At 46.2% G+C, this 20,355-nt stretch overlaps 1 protein-coding gene across 3 annotated transcripts in view; it reads right to left on the bottom strand.

Moving 5' to 3' along the window:
• Window positions 1–20,355, bottom strand: part of ANKHD1 (ankyrin repeat and KH domain containing 1) — an 896,896-nt gene that overhangs the window by 172,779 nt on the left and 703,762 nt on the right. For all 3 annotated transcript variants that reach the window (XM_069199295.1, XM_069199294.1, XM_069199296.1), the window contains exons 30-31: window positions 11,929–12,105; window positions 842–1,093 (exon numbers count right to left, since the gene is read on the bottom strand). In XM_069199295.1, the coding sequence (XP_069055396.1) occupies window positions 842–1,093; window positions 11,929–12,105 (429 nt within the window). The remainder of the gene's footprint in view (window positions 1–841; window positions 1,094–11,928; window positions 12,106–20,355) is intronic.

Genomic DNA, 20,355 nt, shown 5'->3' on the forward strand with positions numbered 1-20,355 from the left:
CATGCAGTTCAATGCAAGCACTAAAGTGGAATGATATACCCAAACAGCCAACAGCACTAGGTGAAAGATGAATACTTCAATAGCAGAGCTAAGATGTGACTGGCAAAGCCCAATGCCAAGGGTTAAAAGGGACTGGTGAAGGACAGCCAGAGGTGGAAACAGGCAAATCCACAGCCCATTCTATGTATGAGCAATAGGCCTGTTTAAAGGGTGTGCTGTCAAAATCTAGATCTTAAAAAATCAATTGGCTTATTAACTCAGAGACCTACATGGTGGATGATCTTCTCTAGGCAGACATTGAATTGAACACTAGGCCAGAAAAAAATGATCCTCTAAAAATAAAGCTCCACTGAAAGAGCTCAAGCGTAGGAGCTTTAGCTTTATAATATGGTTCTTTTAAGAAGTCTAAAATGAAGAGACAGCCTTGCCACAAGATGTATAGGAAAACACACATGGTGAAAACTGCCTCTGAAGGGAGTTGCAATTTAAGCCAAATCCACAAAAATAGCTATGTGGTCCTTAAAATGAAAGTGTTCTGCTTTAACATACTGGGGGCAGAGGTTTTACTGATTTAATGCTGCACAAGTGTTTTGAAGGATCAAGACAAAGGCACTCATCAGCAAGCTCAATTCACAAAACTATTGTGTGAGTGAAAATACAGATGGAACAAGTTGCCACATCTATACATCCACTTTTTACTTAAAATTAAAACCCTAAGAAGTTAAATAGAGCTTCACAATGATGGGTGTTGTGTTCTATCATGAATGCCCCCAAAGGTATGAGAGATAAACAGTTTTAAAATAGAATTTCATTATATATATTGTTGGTGTAGCAGACTTACCTGATGCACTGTTTACTCCAAAGGACCAGATACCACCATGTCCAACTGGAGCACTAAAGGTGTTTCCTACTGGCGTCGGAGTTGCACAACCACCTTGTCGAATGCGGGCAAGTCTTTCAGTTCCAATAGGAGGTGGCACCTTCCTGTCATGGTTTGCATTATTTGCCTTCTGAGGTCCCAGAGGTGGAGGAGCAGAAATAGCTGAGAGAGGTGAAGGTGATCCAGAAGCTACAGACGCAACAGGTGATTCACCTAGTGATACAATGTTAGACTTCACTGGGTTTAGAAAACAAAAGTGCATTTTATTTCAATTCAATTTAATGCTGAATAAGACAACAAAGCCAGGCTTTGTCAAAAATCAAAAACAGTGTCGCCTGTCTGTCTGAGCCATTCAAGAAGAGAAAATAGAATACAGATTAAATGAAACAAGTGGGCAAAAGGGATAGGCGAAGAGGAGCAACCCTTTATGTTTTAATGACTGGCATATTTTTGAAGCCGACTTAAGTAACTACTGATATGATCTCAACATAAGAAAAGGAGTGATAACAAATGTCATTCATTCTCTGGCATCCCAATACCTCACACTGTGCTTTAATAAGTACTTTCTAAGCTGGTCTCTAAAATAGTACTGGGGGCTAGGTAAGCAAACCAATTAAGTTACTTACCTTTGGTAACTATCCTTCTAATGGTTGCTCTTATCTGCCCATAGCTTCCTCAACTTCTTGAATACCTTGCAGGAACCAGACTGGATACAGAGTGGTTGAAATAGCTCTCCTGTGACAACAGCTCGTGCCATATCTCCGACTCAAATCTGGAATCCTACCCAGAAATGTAAAGGAACCACATACAGTTTTCACTGGCTTGCTGATGTCAGTTTCTCGTCCTTTTTTCCACATCCTAGAGGCAGAGACTAGGCTTACAAGATTAAAAGAAAAAGCAATGTGCAAGAACTAAGTAGAAACCGTATTAAAAAATCTCAAGAATACTCGAAACAGGGCGGAGGGGGTGATCAGTGAGGAATTTGCGGATGAATTGAGAATGCATTAGAAAGATCACTACCATTCTTTTTGTGGAAACATCTACCTGCAAATTTCTCACCTATAAATTAATTTAGAAGTAGTACTTCCAATGTGGGAGATCCGAGGACTTCAGAGTTCAAACAATAATGCCTGGTAAAGGTAGGAACAGAAGCATACATTTCAGCTCAGCAAATGTTCAACATGGGAACACCCAGAGACTATGGCAAAGAAGTGGCATTCAACCTGATTAATTTAGGGTCTGCTTCTTAGCAACAGCACAGCACAGCAGATCTTTGTACAACAACCCAGCAGGAAATCTCATGCTTCTGAATTACCTTGCCCCTCTTGGGGTCAGCATAGCCCAAGAAAAGCTGGTTATCAACCCAAAAATTGTGAGTTGTATAATGTAGAAACTAAGAGAAATGCAAGGATCCGTAAGATGCAATCTTTTTAATTCCTTGGTGGGATGAGGAGGTCAACAGATCAGCAGCAGCTGATGGACTGACCCAGAAGACTTATAGTTTAACAGGACTAGCATTCCCAGAAAAAAAACCAGTGAAAGTAATGTGCACATAAAGTCTGCAGTTCACCAATACGCAGAACTGAGGTACTTGCTTTCAGAAAAAAGTATGAGTAAGCAATCTCAATGGGCAACTGCACATAGGTTTGAAAGGTGAAAACTTCAGAAAGGTGATCCCTAGATCAAAGTACCAGTATGGCATTACTAATGGCAAAAAGGTACTAAATAAATTAATTTAAAAAAAGGGGGCAAGCAGCTCCTTCAGAAAACGCATAAGAGATCTGAACAAAGTTGGTTGAACCAATAAACAAAGAAAAACAGAACCAGCTGGAAAATAACCCTCAACAGTGCCCTTGAGCAAAGCTATGCCAAGCCAAGCGCAAACAGCAATAAATCTGACAACCGCCACCAGAGGAGATAAAACAGCCACCTCATCACACCAAGAACCGAGGGACCAAAGCCAAGAATAAAATGCTTTAATCAAGAGATGGTAAGCTGGTGAGGATGTCCAATGCCACTGCAGCCAGGTCAAAAACACTCAGGCTGCCCTGTTTAATTTGAAATCTACAAATAAATGATGGATAGAATGCTTGAATTAATCTCAGCCACTGATAATAAACTGGGGGCATTCCCAGTCCATCATTATTCTGCACATCATGCTACCTCAGTTTGGACCCATTCATAAGCAAATCCGTTTTGATACTGCTCCAATAGGAACAGTCCAGACCGAGCAGCCAGGCCAGGCTCTACCTGAACTGGAACATAAGCAATACAGGAGCAGCTTAACCTTAGTTAAGGCTCATCGGCCAATCTCCTCTAACATTTATAAATGCCATCAAACATGTAAATGAGCTCACAAACCATCACTTTCCCCTCACTAACGATCACTGTCAACGCCTGTTAATTTAGTCCACCATTAAGAAACAGGAATGAATGCATGGAACGACTTGTTGGGTGCACAAAACTTATTGAGCACACAAGACATCCTAATAACTAACATAACCAGTAACACGGGAGTAACCACTAACCCTGAATCATGGAGAAGTGTACTGCCTGGTATAAATTGCTTCAATACCTCATTGGGGGTAGTAAGCGCCATTTAAATACAATTACAAATTATGATAAACTATGCTGAGAAACTGAAAGGGGTCAGAATCAGAGCCAAAAAGCCCCTCAAACTTGCCTTAATACTCATCACGAGGAAAGGGCCTTTAAAGTTTCTCCTCCTCCAACAACTTTTGTGTTCAATGTGGGAACTAGAATAAAACGGCCTTTGTCTTTTTAAAATTCATCACTCTCTAACAGATCTTAAGTTGGCAGCAGATGTGGTGCAACCAGCAAGACCTTTAGAGGAGGAGGCTGTTTAGACTGAACATCATCAGGAGAATAAACAAAGTTAACCAGTGACATGGATTGACGACTTAAGTGCAATAGGGTGCCGGTTGGCTTTTTGGAGCTTGCAGGTGGCACAAGAGGAGCCAGGAGCCAATGCGGAGCAAAAGAGGATTAGCATAGTGAGAGTGAAAGCTGCAATTTGTAAGGGTCAGCACTACAGGCTGGAAACTGAGTTGGGGGCTCTGGTCCTCGAGTCAGGGCCGAATCTACTGCTGGATGCATTCTCACCAAAACTGGCTCCATAGACAACTTCAAGGCTAAGCTGAGGAACCAATCAGCTAACCAGAACTACTTACACTTGAGTGGCTGCAATACAGCGAGCTTAAGTGTTTCGCCTGTGGTGGTTTGTGAGTTTCTTCCTGGAGAACTTGTCCCTGGAAGCAGCCTGCTTTGAGAACTTTCTGGTCAAATGCAACTCAGAGAGGGGTCTGCAGTGGTTCGCAGTAAGACCACAGTCTGAACTGACCCAGTGTTTCTTGGGTGCAAGCTATAAAAAGCTTTGCCTTTCACTCCTTAATGGCTTTAATGTGCATGACCTCGAGTCGTGTTTGAGCGCCCCGCATAATAAACAGATGTGCAAGGGTTCATAAATAACAGCTGCTTGTGTAGGAGCAGCATCGTTTAAGCCCTTAAGTTTTCAGGAAAGACATTTTATTAAAAAAAAAAAAGAGAATTTTTGTAGGAAATGTTCAGAGGAGACCAATTCCAGATGCAGCGAAGGGAGCAAAAAAAAAAACAGAACTGATGTCAGAGTTTAAGGGTGGTGCCTTACACTGCTCTGTGATGGCATATTAGGTGGTATTCCTGGAGAACAGCCAGAGCAGAGGCCCCACCTATCAGCACATAAGAGCTATTTCACCTTTCTTGATCCAGTCTGGTGCATGCAAGAGATTAGAAGTACCTATAAGAATGGGTTCCAGGAAACAAGGACATCATCTCTTCGAGCCCTGTAATTGCTGCTCAGATACCAAGAAATAGCAAGTTCGGAATTCGGCATTCGCATGAGTCTTTGAGTCTGCTTGAGGGCATTGGGGGGAGCTGAGGCAGCCATTGAGGCATAAAGGTACTCTTTCTTGGTGCAAGTTGCCTTTCCCTAGTTTAACAGTAAAGTAGGTTTTCCAACATTTACATTGTCCATGGTCGTCACTACAGTTCTCATCGCCTGTCTCAACTGGCTAAACTTAGCTTCTCGTGTAGTCATTTTCACATTGGCCTGGGTATTCACAGGGCTTGAAGAAACAGGGAGATAGTGAAATAGGTGAAAGGACTGATACAGTAATTGCTGCTGCAGTGATTGCAACCTGTGACATTGATGCATAAGAACAAGTGCTTTCCTTCAGTAATACTCTTTCTGGTGAATACACAGACTGCAGATTTCTTACCTTGTGAACACTCCCAAAGTGCCAGAATGGATTTGGAGATTTTTCTCAGCAATACACCTACTCACCAGCAGGTGGCATTGTGCAGCTATGGATCAACTCCATCCTGCCTCATAAAGGACATTGGAGCCACATACAAGCACCATTCCATGAACGCTGACATCAGTTTCTTTCTTGATTCGGACCATTCAGTGCCCTAAACTGGGACCTCTTTACAGGTGGAAAAAAAAGTTATTTCCACAGAATGGGGCGGTGGAAGGGTGGTGAGTAATCTGTGGTCAGAGAGAGAGTATTCGACAAAAAGTGTTACTGTAGGTGAGTAACTTTTCTTCTGATGGATACTTCAAGCTGGAAATTACTCTCACCTTGTCCACAGATACCAAAGAAATACGTCTCAAGGTGCGGGGTCTGGAAAGACAAACCAGAAAGTCCTGCAGGACAAAACAGGAAAAGTGTCCCTTCCGCCAGACCCTGCCATCAAGACAGCAGTGCTATGTGAACATATGAACTGACACTTATGCTGCGGCCTGATAAATGTCCCAGACAAGTACTCTGCATGCTGATGCACTGGTAGCAGCCTCGGTTCCGGTGCAAGACTTTATGGGGATTGCTTCTTAGCCAATGAGTAGTAGATCTTAAAAGAAAGGACTGTACATTTTGTTATGGTCTTTTTGTGCACCGTCTTACCCTTCTTTGCCCCAGCAAAGCCCACAAACAGCTGACCATCCATCAGATGGTCCTTGGTACAATCAATGTAAAAGGTCAAGGTCCTTTTGGGATTCAAACGGTGAATCCTGTTCTCCTCTTTCAAAGGGTGAGGTGGAGCAAAAAAATGCCAAAAGGGCATGAAAACACGTCACAATCTTCATCAAAAATACAGCCCTAGTCTGTAACACCAGTTTACCCAAGGAAAGGTGGTGTCTGGTGGATAAATGGCCAGAGATTACCTCTCACTCATGTGACAAGCTGTGACAGTGAGCACAATGAAAATGACTGTTTTGAAGGTTTGTGAACACAAGGAAAAGCTATGAATTGGCTCAAATGGGGTACAATAAGGAAAATGAAACTCAACTTAAGGTTCTACTGTGGCATCACAAAGTGTTGTGGAAATATATGACCCAAAGCTTTAATTATACACATCACAACTTGTGATTTAAACAAGAAACAAGGCCGGGATGGGACATTTTACCTCCTAATACCACAGAATTTAAATCTTATAGCTATTGTTGCAAATAAACATCTGAGAGGGATACCCACAAGGGGTGCCTCTGGGGTTTGGGACCTGGTCATCCTAATTGGTCTGGATTGGGCCACGAGAGTGTGTTAGCCAGAACCATTGGGCTTTTAGTATGTGTCCTTCAGTCAGGATCTTTTCTTTCAGGGCAGTGCTACACCTCTACGTGTAGATCTAGTGCTGACTGTTGACTGCTTTCCATTCCCCTCCTCAGGGTCCACAATGAAAGGCACAGAAAGAAGAGAATTGGCATCAACATTCAGGGGAGCCACTTATAAGTGGCTCCAGCGTCACTTCTGAGGTGGGCAGGGTCCACAGGGCGCTGCACGACGCCACCTCACGGCGTGTATTAGCAATGATGAGAAAAATCTCCGGATCCACTGTTGCACCTGGGGGTATTCACAAGGTCAGAAACCTGCCCTTAGAAATATCCATCAGAAACCAGCTGTAGAGCAGCATGAAAATGAGCCAATTAGAAATTCTGCACAAGCAAATCTTCAGCTGGTGTGTAAAACATCCAAGAAAGTAATTTAACACCAAGAAGAGGACAAGTTACTGAACCCAATATCTCAGGGCTGTGGAAGAGCAACTATATATCACCCTTGTTCTCCTGCTAGTAATCATCCGAGCACTCTGAAGAATCAGTGATCTGCTTCTTGGAGTTGAACTGTCCATACTAAGTGACAGTCAACTGAGGAGAGAGTAGCAAAGCAGTTTTGTGACAGACACAAACACACTGGAGAGTTCCTTAATCAAGGTGTATTAGTGAGGGCAATAATGAAAACACCATCATCTTCCAGAACCTCTGAATGTGAAAAGGCAACATGGTAATGGAAGCTAAACAGAAAAAGTGCCACAGCCCACAGAAACAATTAAGATGGCAGATCAACGGGGTGAACTTAATGGGTTCATCCATCTCATTCTCAGTGGGCTAATCTCCCTTATTCTCAGTCGCTCCAACTCAGTCTGTATTCTATTTTTTTTTACAGTTGCTGACACGTAAAAAGAGGCATGGCAAACATAAGGATATGAGAAATGAAGCACGGTGTTGAGCAGTATAAGGCAGAGCGACAAGTGATACAAGACCCTACCCCTCAATATTTTTATTTGCTGGTGAATATTCATTTCTATCAATGCACCGATTTTATTTCAAATTAGATAACAAAAAAAAAAAGTTGTTTAAGTTCTGCACACTCAGTAAAATGGGTGAAAAAAGGTTACTTTTTGCCTCACACTTTATTATGCATGATAGTTTTTGAAAATTTTAATTTGTTGCGAATTTCTATACCGAATTAGAAAATAATTCAAGTAGATTCAATGCTTTTAATGTATATTAATACTTTTTTTTTCAAATTCAGATGTTCAGGGAATTTTGTTTTAATTTTGCTTGAATGTGTGTTACATTTCGGTGGTATGTAACGTTCTTTTGTGGAACTGACTTTTCTCTATCGGCCTCTTTTTTCAAATTTCTCAAATCCTTCTTTGTTAGAGATGATGGACAGAGGAACTAAGGAACAATGCCATGTCTGGAGCAAGGAAACTACAGGGTGCTTCTATGACTTCTACAGGTACGTTTGAAAATTATCCAACGAGCCAAAGTACTTTGCAAGATACTGTGTCCACACTTGGCACATCTAAACTCTACTTTCCTCCAGATGTTCCTTTTAAATTGACTTCTTCCTTCCAATTTCTTCTATTTTGACTTTCACATACCTTCCCTCACTTTCCATTAGCCTTTCTCCCTATAATTTTCTTCACTTACATCTGTTACCAGATTTTTAGTGTCAGTTAAATAAAAAAAACTCCTATGCAAAGGCTAGAACACCCAGCAGTGGTATATCTGCACCTATTCCCTAAAGAACATCTTTAGGGCAATAAAAGGTCATGCACCTGCACTAAATGCCAAGGCTGTCATTTCTAAAATTAATTAGTATGCTGATATGTGTCATTGTGGAAAAAGTTAAAAGACAGATGAAACTGCACCAGCGGCACTTGAGTCATTAAAAAAAAAAAAATAGTTGTTTCAAAGATGTTAGTTTAGTATGATGCATAACCGCTTTAAATCTAAGTAACACAGAATAACAAAGGAAAGCTACCTACAATGGGATTCTTTAATTTCTGAAACTTTTGAAGATGCCAAATATCGAGTGGATAAAGCAAAATCGGGGTACACCACAAGCAAGGAGCATATGTGCTCCAACCTGCGACAAAAATCGGCAGTGACTCCCTGACTGCTAGGAGCAACAAATCAATAGGTCACATACCATTGTAGTAGAGTAGTGCAGAAAACAAGCTGAGAGTGAAGGAGAGGGAAGGACAAGTTACTTACCTTCGGTAATGCCTTATCTGGTAAAGACTAAATCTAGCGTCAGACTGGATCCAGAAGATTTTTTATGAGCAGTACCCTTGCACGCAGGTAGGTGGTATTGATTGGCTCTGCATCCGTCGTTGGCGATGTCTGTGCCAGAAATTACAACGGGGTTCCTATATAGGCACCGCCCAGGCCCATCAATGTTTCTTGTCACAACTTTACATGCCAGAAGCGTAGAGCCATGAAGAACACTGACCACTGGTGTGTCAAAACTAGGACCCTGAAAGGGAAGTCCCACCCCTAGAAATCCTTTGCAGAGCCGGGAGGATAGGTGCGTTTCTTAAGGAATTTGAAGCTAGATACAGTCTCTACCAGATAAGGTGTTGACCAGACTACTGGCCACCTGACCCATGAGGTCAGTGGGTCTCACACTCTTGTCCATGCATAGGCTGGGCAGCATGCGTGGCACAGTGGCTGGACGGAAACTGGTGCAGTTGGAACTCCATTCCATAGCCATGAAAGGAGCGAAAGGAAGATTGGCGGGACAAGGGGCCGCTGCGAGGCCCAAGGACTTTACCATAGCTCGAGAATCCTTGAAGGGCTTGAGCGTCGAATCTGCCTGGTGCCATCAAAGTGCATGTTCATAAGGAAAGCTTGGACATCCCCCCGAAAAGTCAGACATCCTCAGCCGGGCGTGTTGAAACCACTAACTAGCGAGTCAGTCGTGTCCAGTCCACAATTGATTGTGAACTTTGCTGCGTCTCTCCCGTCAGTAAGAGCCCCAGAAACTACAGCCCAGGCCTCCTTCGGGGCCAGTAGCAGAACTTGCGCAACTGTATTCCACAGAGTATGGGAATTACGTCCCAAAAGGAATGTGGTATCCATGGACCGTAATGCAAGGCTGGCAGAAGAAAAGATCTTCTTCCAAAATGAGTCCAGGCTCTTGGATTCTATATCCAGGGGGAGCAATAGTGAACAGACCGTAGAAGTTGAGTCTTGGACCACCAAGCTCTCAGGGGTGGGGTGTTGCATGTGGAGGGTTGGGTACCCAGGTGTAGGGTGATGGCGGTGCGAAATCGTTCTATTCACAGGAGCATCTGTGCTGGGTTTGGACCAGGTACCCAAAAGGACATCTCTGAGGGCATTATTGAACAGACGCAGGGGTTCTGAGGTGCAAGCTCCCAGTTGCAGCACTTCGGTCAATAGTTAAGTCTTGATTACCACTGAGGGGAACTGAAGGTCAAGGACCTCAGCGCCCTTACCACCACTGTGTAATAGGCTCCCTCCTTAGCCATGTTAGGGTGAGAAAGCTACCAGTATCTGGAGATGAGACCAGTCCACTGGCTTCACCCAAATCCTCATGCCAGGCTGGTTTTCTAAAGGGTCCAGCAAACCCTCTTAGTCTTCCCCGAGTCCCCAAATAGGGCTTAGGATCTGATCAAGGAGGCAAAGCTCTTGCTGGAGTCAGAGTTGGGTGACACTCATCTGGCTCCATGTCGGGGATGACAATGGGGATGGTGTCTCCAGTGGGCACTGGGAGTGTCGGCACTGAGCCTGGTGAAGGGGGAAGGTTGAGGTGGTATGACCAGCGCCGGCCCGTATCCCTGGGAGCGCATCGGCGCTGAGGCAGAAGCTGCCGGCACAGAACCCAATGCCCCCCCCCCCCTTCTGACTCACACGGGGCCTGAGGGCACGCCAACAGGGTCAAAGTACCCAAAAATGAGACTCATGAATTTATCAAATTCTTTTAAGTGGACAGGGGTCACGCTGGCTCCTGGAAACTTGGGGAGGCACGGAGTCCACCCAGGCTCCGAATGGGACTTAGAATGAAGACGTTCCCTCGTAGTGTCGGCTGAAAGATGAGGAGAAGTCGAAGCCCTCTTCGACTTCTTGCTCATTTTCCTGTGCCTCGACTTACCCAAATGTCAGAAGGACTTGGAGTGGGACCAAGACGACTTGTGACTCCCCGACTGGTCCCGGGACCTTCCTCCTCACTAGGACCTCGACCTGCACGGAGCTGCGTGCCAGGCCGCCATCAGCTTTAGGGACTGCTCCCTCAAAGCCTATGGACACATGGCCCAGCACTCGGATCTCGACTTCAGGTTGTGGTCGTGCTCCAGACACCACAAACAGATGAGGGTCTGTCACCGACATCGCCCGATGACAAGATCTGCAGGGTTTAAAGCCCGTCTTACGTGATGACATTGCAACAGACCAGGAGGTATGAACCTCAAAAAGGTTTGACAAAAAGTTAAAAAAAGACAAGTCAAGAAACGACTGAGGAGTAGCTCCCTCTCCGATCAGTGCTAGCTGGCTCAGAAAAAAAAGAACTGACAGCATGGATGGGTCGCACCTATACGGGATCTGTAACATTTACAACACAGACGCCGTAGAGCCGATTGACGCCACCTACTGGTGCGCAGGGGTACTGGTCACGAAAAATAACCTGGATCCAGTCTGATGCCTGGGAAGAATACAAAGGTAAGCAAACTGCAGCTAGAAGCCTATATCAGACTAATCCATATTGTGCAGTAAGGCAAAGCCTGACACCAACTGTGAAAGACTACAACTCATCCAGTCAAAACTAAGTTAGACAAATGTTGATTGTGCTCGACTAACACAAGAATAAGGAAATATGTCATCAAATCAGGAGCAGGGGACTTGGGATAGACAAGAAATGTGCTGATCTATGAGCAAGACGAGGATCCAAAGCCCACACTAAGTCTATACTGGATACAACAGAAAAATATTTTTTGCCACCAGTCAGCTTTCAGTAGGCAAGACCTAATATAGAAACAAACACTGTGGATTTATCTTGAACTGAAAGCAGAAACTGGACTATCTAACACAAATGAAGAGGAGATACAGAGAGACAGGTTACAGTTATAATTAAGAAACTTCTTCACAAAAGGGATTGTTTCCAGAGGAAGCACCTTAGCATGTTAAAGTTCCACAACAGCTGTACACTAAGACTGCTTGAAAGTACATTTTGTGCATCATTTTGTCATTAAAGCTCTGTCAAATAGGACATCATACAAACTTTAACATTTTAGAATTTAATTTAGAGAACAAACGCTATGAATTTAAAACGGAAAAAATATGTTTTGTCATGATACCTAGCCAATCTAAAATAAATTAAAAAGTCACAAACAGCAAATTTTGAGCATTTGGAAAGCTTTCCTCTGGCACTACATCATAGATAGAGCCTAGTAAAAGTGGTGTTACATACATGAACTTGATGAATTTGTCCACGGGTGTGGTGAAAAATGTTGTCTATTAAAGCCAGGAGTCCCACCAGTTGCTGGTCCTTGAAGAAACACTTGAGTTCCTTGTACGTTTGATGAAAAACTTATGGGATGTGAAGGAGGAGTGGTACAGCTTCCAGAAATATCTAAGCTGGGCAACACTAACAGCAAAATTATCATATTAATAAATTGTATCTTTAGAATAAGTGCAAGTAATTAAAACAGTTTACAGTGTGAAAGTTAGGTAAAGCTTTAACTATGGATTATTAAAAAATACTTACTCATATTACACTCCAGATTACCAAGAAGTTTGAACATACAAAATAAATGTCTATGAATCTGATTTTTTGTCTTAAAGCAGTTTCCAGAGAAGACCTTCTGTCCCCCTTCATGATACTGAATAATCCTGCTGCTTTGGACCTCATCCTCAGTTCAGACAACAGCAAACAAGTATTCCTAAAACACCACCTAGCCCTGAAACAGAGATGCTTAATGAAATATATAGTCAGTCAAGTCAAGATAAGATGTTTTTTTATATGGCACATAGGTACCCGACTGGGCCTCCCAGTGCTTATCGCAGCAGTCTCTCCGGTATACCAGCATGGAGCCTAAATGGCAGGAGCTTCCACTTTAAAAAAAAAGGTGGGTTTTATGAAGTTTTCTAAAACCAGCTTCGGACTTCCGGCTTCTAAGGTACATAGGAAGTGAATTCCAGAGCTTTGGGACAAGATATGCAAAAGAGAGGCCACCTCTTCTTGCTCTTTTGACCTTTGGCCCAGCCAAGAGCCAATTACTGCTTGGTTTCTGAGTTATCCCTGGATTGTAAAAGGTGAGTAGGTTCTGAATGATAAGCGGGCCCTTCCCATGGATGGCCGACTGTGCAATAGAGAGGGCCTTGAACATGATGGACTATGAGCCAGGGAAGAACTGCTAGCGCTGGTCAGGCTGATTGATGTTGAGGTATTTTATAAAGGACTTTGACAGCTACGTTCTGAACTATTTGGAGTGTCCTTATCACATATTTAGGACTCCCTATATAAAGGAAGTTCCCATGATCTAACAAAGATTTTGGGAGACCCTGCACAACTGTCCTTCTGGTGGAATATGGAAGCAATTGTATAAACTTTGAGTGTTATAAGAGTGCCAAAACAAGATCCCGCATGATTTCTGGCCTGTCTCCACCGTGAGCTTTTCATCTATCCAGCCTCCTAGACTTTTTACTGTCTGAGCAGGCATCCGCAAATTCCCAAGCTGATCTGGCCATTCTAGTTCCATGCATCTTGACCTATTGTTTCTGCTAACAAGTACCTTCGTTTTGTCACCGTTGAGTTTAAGGGGACCTAAGGACATCCAGCCTGTGACCCCCCTTGAGGCACGAATTGAGTTGAGAGGAGGTGTTGCTAACCTCAGGAGTAAGGGCCAAGATTATTTGAGTGTCACCAGCATATGACAACAGGGTGAGTCCATGTGATAGAACAACTTCCACTACTGGACATATGAATATATTAAAAAGTGTTGTTCTCAAAGATGAGCCCTGTGGCACTCCACATTGTAATGTATGGGTGTAGGAAGTTGGCTCTGTATGCACTATTTCAAAGTAAGAAATAGCATGTACAGAGTCCAAGGGTTCCCCTTAGAGGTAAGATAGTGGCAAAAAGAGATAATTCTAATGCTCTATTGTGTGGTAGGGTGGTCGAGCAGTAGGCTTATCAGAGGGTAGTGTTAAGCATTTGTTGTACACACACAGGCAATAAATGAGGAACACACACTCAAAGACAATTCCAGGCCAATAGGTTTTCATATAGAAAAATATATTTTCTTAGTTTATTTTAAGAACCACAGGTTCAAGATTTACAAACAATACTTTAAATGAAAGGTATTTCACTTAGGAACTTTAGGAACTTTGAATTAGCAAAATAGCATATTCAGTTTTCACACAAATGGCAATAAGCTATTTTAAAACTGGACACAGTGCAATTTTCAACAGTTCCTGGGGTAGGTGTTTTTTTTTTTTTTTTTTAATTGAGCATTTTACAATATAAAAAAATACAACAAACAAACTTGCCAAGTATCATCATTAGTGTGTTACATATGGTAAGCTATAGGTGTCGAATAACAAAGAACATTTTACAATAGTCATCATGTCCATATTAATAGAGATTACAAGTCTCTAGCCTGGGCTCGAGGGATCGAAGGGCCGCAACCTTTTATTTTAGCATGTGGAGAGGGCAGTAGCGGAAGAAAACAGGGTTAGCAACCAGGCACACTCTGGCGATACAGACACCACCCACATGATTTGAGAGGAGAGAAGTGCGATGTAACACCCACCGCCCCCCCCTCCCAGGGGTCATTCACTCAGAGCATCACTCTCCAACCTCCCGCTCCGATGTTCCCGAGCCCAACTCACAAACGGATCCCAGATGTCACGGGGCCTAGAAGCAGCCGGCAATAACTCCCAGAATGTATTTAACTGCGTGTGTCCGTAAGTTACATCAGCCAGCCAATCTCTCACCACAGGTACCCTCTGCCTACCCCAATGGATTGCCACCCGCCGTTTAGCAAACAGTAGTAGTAGTGCATGCAGCCTGCGCACTGTTGGCGGAGTGTCTCTGACATATCCCAGAAGCCCAAGCAGAGGGGAGGGGACATCCGAGCGGCCCACTATCTGATTTACCAATACAAAGATCTGGGACCAATAATCCTTAAACCTCGGGCAGGACCACGCTATATGTAGAAAAGAGGCCAAGGCCGACCCACATCGCCAACATTCATCTGTCTCCCTAAGCCCCATTTTTCTCAAGCTGATGGGGGTTATATAGAACCTATGCAAGTATTTAAAATGTATTAATCGCAGCTTGTAATTTGGCGAAAGCTCAGCAAGCTGCCCACAACAGAACTCCCACTGTTCCTCAGTAATCTCAGGCTGGAGCTCCTCATTCCGATACAGCATAGATTTAGGCGTCACTCCCGGTGCCATGTTTTGCATATGGCGATAAATGCGGGTTACTAGTTTTCGGGGGGAAGGGGAGCTCACCACCGCCTCCAAGGCTGTAAATACTGGTGGCGCGTCAGGAAAACTTTCGAATAGCGTCCGGCACGCCGCACGTAGTCTGTGGTATAGAAATAGTTCAGAAAAAGGTGCAGTGCCTCCTTCTTCTGACGCCGGGGGAGGTATAAACTTACCATTAGGAAAAAGGTCTGCAAATGTGTGGAGGTGCATTTTGTCATTCAGATGACTAGCTATCCCATCAGCCACACAAGGCAGCATCGGGTTATACAATAGCGGAAGCGATGGAGCATACAACAGTGGGACTCCGGCCCTCTTGCACAACTCCTCCCATACCCACTGCAGTATCCTAGCCGTATCTACGTCTGCTCTGGGACGCCCCGCCTTAGCGCATATCGCCACTCCAATTGGAAGGGGCGCCACCACATCGCGCTCCACTGCCACGTGAGGCTGAAAAGGAACCGGGTGGGTCCAAAAATGCAAGAACTGAGCCTGAGCACAGAGGGCGTACAATTTTATATCTGGGGCACCTAAACCTCCCTGTCGCAGTGGCAGTGCCAGCGTGTCCCAAGCCACTCTGGCCTGTCCACCTGCCCACACCAACTCCACCAGGCGTGACCGCAAAGTGGCAAAGAAGTGTGCTGTAAGCGGTATAGGTATGTTGACGAATAGGTAAGGGAATTTGGGTAACACTATCATTTTTGTCAGCGCTATCCGTCCAGTTAGTGACAGAGGCAGGGAAGCCCATAATTTTACTTTCTCGCTCAGCCACATCATTGCTCTGCCAAAGCTAAGGCCCCAAATCTCCTGAATGTCCCGGCGAATCCAAATCCCCAGATACTTGACCTTTCCCGCCTCCCAACGCAAGGGATATTCCGAGTGCACTTCCGCGGTTGCATTCGTGAGAGGAAAGATAACTGATTTGGACCAGTTGATGGAGATACCTGCAAAGCCCTCAAACCGGACAAATTCCCGCAAGATGGGGTCCAAGTTGTCCGAAGGATTGGTAAGATAAAGGGTCACATCGTCCGCGTATAGTGATACTAGAAGGTTTCTAGAGCTGAATCCTATACCTCTTGCAGTATGATGTTGCCTAATCCTCGCCGCCAGCGGCTCCATAGCTATAACAAATAGCAGCGGGGATAAAGGGCAACCCTGCCTAGTACCACGTAAGATGGGGAAAGGCTCAGACACCAGACCATTCACCCGCACTCTGGCTGTAGGCAATGTGTAGAGCAGGCGGATTTTCCTAATCAGCAACGTACTGAATCCCATCCTCTCTAAAACACAGGACAAATATGGCCATTCAATTGTATCATAGGCCTTAGTGGCATCCAAGAACACCACAGCCGCTCTAATCTCGGGGTGTAGGTAATGTAATGCTGCGAAGATCGTTCGCAGGTTATGGGAGGTCACCCTTCCTGGTATAAAACCTGATTGGTCAGGGAGTGCGATCATCGACAACATTGGTTGCACCCGGTTCGCAATCAATTTGGCAAAAATGTTCACATCTACATTAATCAGAGATAAGGGTCGGTATGAGCTTAAATCGTTAGCCGGTTTATCTGGTTTCAGCAGCGTGATGATCAGCGCTTCACGCATAGTGGCAGGCAACACCCCTTTTTCCAGGGCCTAAACACCGCCAGCAACCTGGGCGACAGCTCATCTGCGTATGCCTTATAGAAGGCTGTTGCCAAACCATCAGGTCCCGGTGCCTTGTCAGGCGGTAGGCTCCTGATGACTAGTGCCACATCTCCGGCGTCTATCGGGAGGTCCATATATTCTCTGTGGTTATTATTGAGCCATGCCAATGCAATGGAGTCTAGGTAGGGCTCCAACCCCACTGGACATGTATCATGAGTGTTGGTATACAACCGAGAATAAAACTTGGAGAATGCTCCAACGATGTCCTCCCTGTCATGAAGCAGTTCACCATCAGCTGTACGCAGTTCATGGATGTAAGTCGCGGGACGAGGCGGTCTAATCATATTAGCTAGGACCTTACCCGGTCTCCCTTCTTCGCCGTACCGCCTCTACATATTTCACTAGAAACTTGACCTCCCGCCACGCCTCCTCCTCATATTCCAATAATTTGGCTTTCAACAGCCCCGCCACCTCTGATTCTCCAACCTCCGAGAAAGTGCGCTCAAGTCGTTTTATTTCAGTTTCCAGCGCCACCAGCGTGCCCCGTATCGCCCTTAATACACCCGCCTGTCGGGCTATACACTGGCCTCTTATGACGACCTTGAAGGCCTCCCACAGAGTCGCCTCTGTGTCAACCGACCCCTCATTGTGCTCAAAATAGTCAGTGATATCAGTCCGTATTTCCTCTCTGAATGCAGTATCAAGTAACGCCTGGGGCGGGAGCCGCCACGAGAACGCCGGGAAAGGACCCCCGGGAAGTAGCAACTTCAGCATGCAGGGTGCATGGTCTGACAGCGTGCGGGGCATGTGCTCCGCCTGCGTCGTCCACAACGCTACATCTCGCGACACTAGCCAGAAGTCGAGACGGGACCACGCGCCGCTATAAGTTGACACACAAGTGCCCTCCCTCAGGTCCCCGTGCCTACCTCGCCACACATCAACCAGCGCGCCATCCAGCATTATATCCCCGCAGCGCGGAGCCCACCAACGGATTTAATGAGCGAGCCACTCCCTTCCTATCCATTCTGTCATCAAGTACTGCATTAAAGTCGCCTCCCCATATAATTGTATCGCACCCAGTAGCTTTCACTTGTCCCCAGAGCTTATGAAAGAAACCTGGAGAGTCAGCATTGGGCCCATACACAGCCACGAATACTACCGAAACTCCACATACAACACCCTGTACCCAAACATATCGCCCCTCTGGGTCACACTTGACATCGCCCTCATGCCAGTCCAACCCGCGTCGTATCAGTATCGCCACCCCCCCGAGCATAGTTGGAGTAGATAGCCGAGTAGACATGCCCCCATCTGGTGTGGCGCAGTCTTTGGGCAGGGGCGGTGTTCAGATGAGTTTCCTGCAAAAGGCAGACATCCACACCATGTCGTATCAAATATGCATGTACCAACCTAGCCTTCCTGTGGTCGTTTAGCCCCCTAACATTCCAAGTGAGACAGTTCAAGGTTTTATCTACTCTTGACATTTGTTATACACATCATGAAAAGTGCAGGAGGACATGTAGTCAGTGACCCTACTGTACGCTCAAGACACCACACAGATAGCATACGATAAATATTGGCAATGAACAACAAGATAACAACCCCAATCAGCCGCCCCCCACCCACTCCAACCCCCCCAACCGGGTCGTAGATTAATCATCCCCATGCTATCCCCAGAAAAACATTTTACTAAACAAGGGAACATTCCCGAGAGGGTGTGGCGATGCCAGCTACTTCCCCGTATGTAGCGGGGTGGCCGGAAGATCTGCAGGGGAACCTCGCCGCTCAAAACCTTATAATTTAGATCTATCTAGAATAGCAGATGACGGAGAACGAACCACAGGCTTCCCATATGAATCACCCCTCAAGCAAATAGAGTTCACATTTAAGCAAGAGACATTCCCAAAGGATATAGTAGATTGGGCCCGCGTTTACTCATTGTCACTGAGCCTGCTATCCATTGTCTCCGTAGTCTCTTTTGAGCGTTGTGCGGATTTGCGTCCCACATGTTTGGCGAACTTCATCGCTTCCTTGGCATCTGTGAATATGTGGGCAGACCCCTCAAAGGAAACCTTAAATTTAGCCGGGTAGAGAAGGGAGTACGGGACCTGCGCCTGTAGTAGAAGTCGCTTAGCAGGCAGAAACCCCCGGCGGGCAGTCTGCACAGCCGGGGTGAAGTCGGGGTAAAAGGAGATGCTGTTGCCTCTGTGCGTGATGGAACCTCTCTGCCTTGCCAGTTTAAGAATCAAATCACAGTCTTGGTAGTTCAGGATTCTCGCAATTATAGGCCGGGGCGGCGCTTCAACAGGTGGTCTTTGGCCCAATGACCTATGTGCCCTCTCCACCGCAAACATCGCCGAGAGGTCAGGGTCAAACAATTTGTGTAGGAGTTCAGAAATGTATGTTTCCATCTTATTTATGGCAGTGGTCTCCGGGATCCCCGTGATACGTAGATTGTTACGTCGGGACCGCGCTTCCAAGTCTTCATTTTTGGCCTGGATTATCCCCAGCAATTTGTCCATGTGTAGGAGCTGGTCCCTCGTTTCCACTTGAAACTCGTGACACTCAGACTGGCGAGACTCAAGCGTATCCAACCTCTTCTCGTGTGTGGTCACCTGTGTTTTCACAGAGTCTAACTGATTGGTAAGATTGTCCAGGTTAGTGTCGATATTCCTGAGGCTGGAGCGCATCTCCAGCATCAATGTGCGCAAATCTTCACCTTGATCATCAGCGACTAGGTCGCGCCCCTCCGCCGCCTGCGGCCCCTGCTCCGACTCTCCCGGACGTGTAGAGCGCTTATTATCAAAGTTCAGCTTAGGCTGCTTCGCATCATGTTTCCCCATGGCACCTAGAGATCCACCGGGTCACGCCGCGAGCCACCAGCCGGGCCCACAGCCACCTCCACTTCCAAGCAGCCGCAGCCAGGGACCACTGCCCCCCACACGGCGCTTTCATTGACTGATTCCTCACTAATGAGCCACTTAGTCGCCGCCAGCACCTCAACTGGGTTCTCTTAGACTGTTCCTCCACATTAGACCAAAACCTTTGCCAGGATGTAATCAAATGTCCATTATGTCGTCCATGACCACAGACCGATGGGTTGGGGGGGGGGGGGGGGGGAGACCTTCATGCACCCCCGCACTCACGAGGCAGCCGGACCTGCCATAGCAGCGCCTGTCCCAACTGCCCACCTTCAGCCTCCAGCCCAGCAGTGCTTGCTCGTAGGATCCCTGTCTCCTCACCTCTGCATCCCTGGAGCACGCCACCTGCGCCGCCCGGGTAGAACAGGCACTACCACCACCACCGGTGTCACAGTTGTCTTCACCCGTGTGCCCACGGCATCAGCGGTCCCGCGTCTATACCCAGCCGCACACGAGCACATGCACTGTCTCACTCTGAGGCCTGTGTTTTGGCTCCTAAATGGCGGCCGCCATCTCCAGACTCCACCGCCACTGCTCCGGCCGCAGGCACAACGCCGGTGTCCAGCGGGCCGCCCCCATAAGCTCATGCAGCTTTTCGTTTTAGGGGTTCCTTATTCCTTCCAGTGTCGACCGCGCCGGCGGGCAGCGCCCCGTCTCCTGGGCCGCCGCCCAGCCGCGCGGCTCCAAGATCGCCACTCCTAGGCTGCCCGGGGGCCGAACCAGCACCCCGGCACCCGCAGGGTCACCCGGCCGGCTGTTATTTATGCCGGGATCCACAACGTTCCGGCGCCGCCCACACTCGGACCCCGCCGCCAGTGCGCGCCCCAGGCCCGAGTCTC

This window comes from Pleurodeles waltl, chromosome 7 (assembly GCF_031143425.1).
Source record: "Pleurodeles waltl isolate 20211129_DDA chromosome 7, aPleWal1.hap1.20221129, whole genome shotgun sequence".
Lineage (NCBI taxonomy): Eukaryota > Metazoa > Chordata > Amphibia > Caudata > Salamandridae > Pleurodeles > Pleurodeles waltl.